The 6,138-nt window shown below is 41.3% G+C and overlaps 1 protein-coding gene across 1 annotated transcript in view; it reads right to left on the reverse strand.

Annotated features, from left to right (window-relative positions):
• The window catches only part of tctn1 (tectonic family member 1), a 19,466-nt gene extending 13,693 nt beyond the window's left edge, over positions 1 to 5,773 (reverse strand). The window contains exons 1-5 of the mRNA XM_061979608.2: positions 5,507 to 5,773; positions 2,174 to 2,291; positions 1,111 to 1,244; positions 877 to 1,022; positions 665 to 767 (exon numbers count right to left, since the gene is read on the reverse strand). Coding sequence (XP_061835592.2) covers positions 665 to 767; positions 877 to 1,022; positions 1,111 to 1,244; positions 2,174 to 2,291; positions 5,507 to 5,762 — 757 coding nt within the window. The 5' untranslated portion in view covers positions 5,763 to 5,773. The remainder of the gene's footprint in view (positions 1 to 664; positions 768 to 876; positions 1,023 to 1,110; positions 1,245 to 2,173; positions 2,292 to 5,506) is intronic.
• Positions 5,774 to 6,138: the final 365 nt, after the last annotated feature.

The raw sequence follows: 6,138 nt of genomic DNA on the forward strand, positions 1-6,138 counted from the left end.
CATGCTTGTACAGTTACGTGTGTGTGTGTGTGTGTGTGTGTTATCTTGATAATCCATCCATCTAGGTGTTGGTGATTCAGTCTCTGTACTTAGTTTTTTATTGAATACGACAGAAAAATAATTCACCACGAGACCAAAGAAAGTTGTGAGTGCCAGCACTTTGATAAAGAAGTTCAATAACATTATCGGATTCAAGAAATAACTCGTACACGGGTGGCATCTGTGTTGCTCCCTCTTAAATCCCTCCATCTCCTCTCATTGCCGTCGTTGTCAACATGAGTGTTCAACAAAAGTAACAGTGATTTAATTCATCATTTATATATATATTTCACATTGTTGTCTGCACGTAAAACTATCAATTCTCTATAAGAGGTTTTGAGCTTCATATTATTGTCTTTCTGGAACGCATTAATTGGATTACAAGTATTTCTTCTATTGGGTTTTCACACAATTCGGTTTGCGGTGAACCTTTGGAACAAATAACTAATAACTACGACTGTAAAATATAAGGGGGAACAATGGCTGGCGATAAGTGACAACAAGACCATTAGTTTAACATTATTTTGTTTAGTATAGTGCTGGTGTTATTATAGCTGAACTGAAATGGAATCATGTTTGATTTGTTGAGAGTGAAAATATACATTGTGTGAAGAGTATTACTCGCCTGCAGGGCTGTGGTCAACACAATCAACAGTAATACTGGAAGCTGGCAGCCAAAATATTCCTCTTTGTCCATCTTCTTTAGCACTCACAATTACATCTCCATACTGAAACATGAACATGAAAAATCATGTAATCTTTAACAATATGGATTATTCTGTAAAAAGGTCAAGGCAGAAAAAGCTCAGCATTGACACATACTTGACACGTACTTGCCTGATAAAAGTTGTCTGTCACAGCAGTGGAGATCTGAGCGCTATCGTCCTGTGAGCTAAAAACAAAACGTTTAAATTGTTTGAAGAGCAAGTCAAAGTTTGTGTCCACTGGAAGAACCGGAGCCAGAAAAGAAAATCCATCAACTCCTAAGACAAAATGAATAAGAACTTTTACACACTTGGATAGGAAGTACAATAATTAATTTCATAAACATGTAGATGGTTGTATTCTTACGATTCTGTGACTGAATGCAGAAAGTCTGATAATAGGTGTCCTTGTGGACAGACGACCGTAGCTGGGAGTATCCGTCCACGGTGTACTGTAAAGAATAGGATGCTGAATCATGGCTGCACAAATGCTTGTTGCCACTGGAAACAAAAACAAACAAAAGGTAAAACATCTTCTCAGATATGTTTCATGGCCTGTTTGCGCCTTTTTACAAAATGCTATGCTTCATATAACATTTCCTTTTTCAGTCATAGATCTGTTATCTACAAGCACTTTTTGTATGAAAAGTCCCTTATAAATAAAGTTCCAGTGAGTGAAAGAGTATTTACAATTAGTGTTAGCGACACTGCAGCCTCTCGTAGTCATACGAGTTCAGGGGTGCCCAAACTTTTTGCCAGCCAAAGTGAAAATGTGCCAATAAATCGCAGGCCAAATATGGAAATTTTAAGCGCAGAACAACACCATGAGTTGAGAGTTTAGCCCCAAACCACCATATATAACGTAGAGGAGTTTACCATGTTAAATAAATGGCAACTGAATAGCCTTGCAAACAAATGCTATCAATGATTGTGAAAAAGGTTAGTATTATTAATATATTTGTAAACAATTTGAGAAAGCACCTATGGGTAGGCAAAACGTGTAATGAAACAAACACCTGTAAGTCATGTTTCTTATGATAATTAATTTCTTATGACACAAAAAAAGAGCTCAGTTCTATTTATGCACAAACACTACTTTTGTGTCATGCCAATTATGCAAATTAGAAGATGATTCCAATCTTGTGGAAAAAAACTATGTCAAAGAGTATTAATTACTTTATCAGCCCAATCTTCCTTCTAACACACACACACACGCACACACGCACACCCGCGCGCACACACACACACCCACACACACACACACACACACACACACACACACACACACACACACACACACACACACACACACACACACGCGCACACACGCACAACCCAAATGTGACTGTTGAGGAGCAAACATGTACAAGCACACACATGTTGCGTGTAAACAGGGGGAAACACTGCTCGTGTTTGAGATGGCCACTTGCCTGATTGTCGGAAGTGAGCAGGCGGTGAACAAGGCCACGTCTTTATGACACTCTGTGTCACAGCAACAGTTGATGTCACATAGATTCTCGTGTTCATCACAGGAACACACACTGCCAACTAGAACATGCAAACACATCGACATGCAATCAAAACTACTTGACACAGACACACTTTAAACACACATAGTATTATAGTACATCCTGAGAACTAACATCCTCTGCAGTGGACATTGCACAACAGGGCTATTTTTGACTGAAATGTGGAATTCTGACAAAACAAATCAACAAACTCAAGAGTATGCTGTTTCTCAGAAGGATATACTATTACTGTATATAAACTGTATCTGGGTGTACTTGATTTATGCACTGTGTCATGTGACATGGTGATTTATATCAGTGCCGCATACAATTGAAGTTTAATCCATCCATCCATCCATTTTCTACCGCTTGTCCCCTTCGGGGTCCCGGGGGGTGCTGGAGCCTATCTCAGCTGCATTCAGGCGGAAGGTTTCATATTGTTCACATTTAATTCATATAATCAAACACACTAAAACCAATTATATGTAGCAAAAGCATACTGTGAGATTGTGAGCACACTTTACTTATTTTAGTGGTGCCTGCCCTAATAGCGCAAAGCCACCCCTGTAGCTTCTTTATTTGCACAGGGTGCAACTGCTACCACTACTGTACTACTAATACACTAACTGGTGTTTGATTGAGACCAAATCCAGTAGACATGTTCTTAAAAGTTAAAAAGTTAAAATACCAATGATTGTCACACACACTAGGTGTGGTGAAATTAACCTCTGCATTTGACCCATCCCCTTGTTCACCCCCTGGGAGGTGAGGGGAGCAGTGAGCAGCAGCGGTGGCCGCGCTCGGGAATCATTTGGTGATTTAACCCCCAATTCTAACCCTTGATGCTCACTGCATGGGTCCCATTTTTATAGTCTTTGGTGTGACTCGGCCGGGGTTTGAACTCACGACCTACTGATCTCAGGGCAGACACTCTAACCTGCCTTAAAAGCCAGGACCATGACAACTATTCAATAATCTATGGTGGAATACACACAGATGGCCATTCGGGTTTGTAGCTGACATTTTTTGTATGCCTTTTCCATTTTAGTTTGTTAATTGTTTGGCCCAAATCCTCGTTCATTACATATCTAATCCAAGTCGTGTCCCGTTTTATATGAGCGGTGGACCGCAAATGGCAGCGCTCCATAGCCGTACTTTGAGCAAATCTGGTTAAAGTGGTTTCTACAAAGCTCTCCACGTGTTTGTACTGAAAGCATCCATCCATCCATTTTCTACCGCTTGTCCCTTTCGGGGAGGGTGCTGGAGCCATACTTGCCAACCCTCCCGAATTTTCTGGGAGACTCCCGAATTTCAGTGCCTCTCCCGAAAATCTCCCGGGACAACCATTCTCCGAAATTTCTCCCGATTTCCAGCCGAACTTAAGGCATGCCCCCTCCAGGTCCGTGCGGAGCTGAGTGAGGACAGCCTGTTGGCCAACCTAAAAGTAACCACAGAACACTATTGTGGTTACTTTTTGGTTGGCCAACGGTTTACGTTGTATTGCGCACCCTGACGGCAAGTGTGGTAGTCGGTTCTGAAGTATGAAGTAATCAATCAATCAATCAATCAATGTTTATTTATATAGCCCTAAATCACAAGTGTCTCAAAGGGCTGCACAAGCCACAACGACATCCTCGGTACAGAATCCACATAAGGGCAAGGAAAAACTCACCCCAGTGGGACGTCGATGTGAATGACTATGAGAAACCTTGGAGAGGACCGCATATGTGGGTAACCCCCCCCCCTCTAGGTTGAGACCGAATGCAATGGATATCGAGTGTAAAGTAAAGAGACGTAAAGTAAAGAGACGTAACTTTGTCACCTCGCCTGGTTATTGACTCCAACCCAGAATATTACATACCTCCTTCTAAAGTGCTGAATTGAAGTGCTCTAAAACTTGCTGGTAGACGGCTGCGTTGACCCTGGATCTCAGGAAACAGAGTGGACCGACACCAGCAGATGACATGGCACCCCAAACCATCACCCAACCATGCAAATTTTGCATTTCCTTTGGAAATCGAGGTCCCAGAGTCTGGAGGAAGACAGGAGAGGCACAGGATCCACGTTGCCTGAAGTCTAGTGTAAAGTTTCCACCATCAGTGATGGTTTGGGGTGCCATGTCATCTGCTGGTGTCGGTCCACTCTGTTTCCTGAGATCCAAGGTCAACGCAGCCGTCTACCAGCAAGTTTTAGAGCACTTCATGCTTCCTGCTGCTGACCTGCTCTATGGAGATGGAGATTTCAAGTTCCAACAGGACTTGGCGCCTGCACACAGCACAAAATCTACCCGTGCCTGGTTTACGGACCATGGTATTTCTGTTCTAAATTGGCCCGCCAACTCCCCTGACCTTAGCCCCATAGAAAATCTGTGGGGTATTGTGAAAAGGAAGATGCAGAATGCCAGACCCAAAAACGCAGAAGAGTTGAAGGCCACTATCAGAGCAACCTGGGCTCTCATAACACCTGAGCAGTGCCAGAAACTCATCGACTCCATGCCACGCCGCATTAACGCAGTAATTGAGGCAAAAGGAGCTCCAACCAACTATTGAGTATTGTACATGCTCATATTTTTCATTTTCATACTTTTCAGTTGGCCAACATTTCTAAAAATCCCTTTTTTGTATTAGCCTTAAGTAATATTCTAATTTTGTGACACACGGAATTTTGGATTTTCATTTGTTGCCACTTCAAATCATCAAAATTAAATGAAATAAACATTTGAATGCATCAGTCTGTGTGCAATGAATAAATATAATGTACAAGTTACACCTTTTCAATGCAATTACTGAAATAAATCAAGTTTTTCAAAATATTCTAATTTACTGGCTTTTACCTGTATATATATATATATATATAGCTAGAATTCACTGAAAGTCAAGTATTTATTGTATTTATATATATAAGAAATACTTGAACTTGAGTGAATTCTAGCTATAAATATACTCCTCCCCCCTTAACGCCCAAAATCTCCCGAATTTGGAGGTCTCGAGGTTGGCAAGTATAGCTGGAGCCTACAGTTTAATCTTATTCAAACAAATATCCTAAAATGTTATGCATGTAGAATAAAACAATGAAACAAAGTTATGCTAGTAAATCCAACACACAATGTAAGATAAACTTTTCCTGATCCAGAGTTTTTACTCTTTGTGAAGCAACTCTTGTTTCAAATATTGAATATTGAGTTTGCCAAATCAAATATTACTGTCATTGTGTGTTTGTTTACATGTTAAAATTTGAACTGAAATGTTTCATTACCATCCGTGACGGGGGTTGGTAGACGCCCGGAGACAGCCAGAGGATCCGAACCACCAACACTAGTTACCGACTCTCCAACCTGGGCGTCAGGAACGGTGGTGGTTTCCGTGACGTTTGAGGTCAAATTATAAAAAGTCTCATTCTCGGAGAAAACTGTCGTGAGATTGAAGTTGTAAGCAGTCGTGTTTTCATTTGAGGCAACAGCAGTAAAGAATATAAATAGTAGAAGCCACAAGATAGCAACACAACCCGCCATGTTTGTTTAGTCGTTACTATGGTTGTTCCAAGTTTCGCCGGAACTTCCGGGTTTAAATCTCTCTTCTCCTCCTTTCCATAGACATCTTACAAGTAGACGCAGCATTGAGCGCTACTGCCTACTGGCGCTGACGAGACGCGGGGCCGCCATCTTGGAGTGGTGATCCGCTCCACTCAGTGCAATTCATTTGGCAGGAGCAATGAACTGTCAGCGCATTTCATTCATTTTACCTCACTGAATACAATGGATTTCCACGCAGTTTTTTGTCATACGTGTAGTTATGATAAAGGACACATGTTTTGGCGTGTTTTATTATTCATAGTTTGCTTAACAGTAATAGAATATTCTTATATGCTATAAGTGACCAGACGTCCGA

This window comes from Nerophis lumbriciformis, linkage group LG19 (genome assembly GCF_033978685.3).
Source record: "Nerophis lumbriciformis linkage group LG19, RoL_Nlum_v2.1, whole genome shotgun sequence".
NCBI lineage: Eukaryota > Metazoa > Chordata > Actinopteri > Syngnathiformes > Syngnathidae > Nerophis > Nerophis lumbriciformis.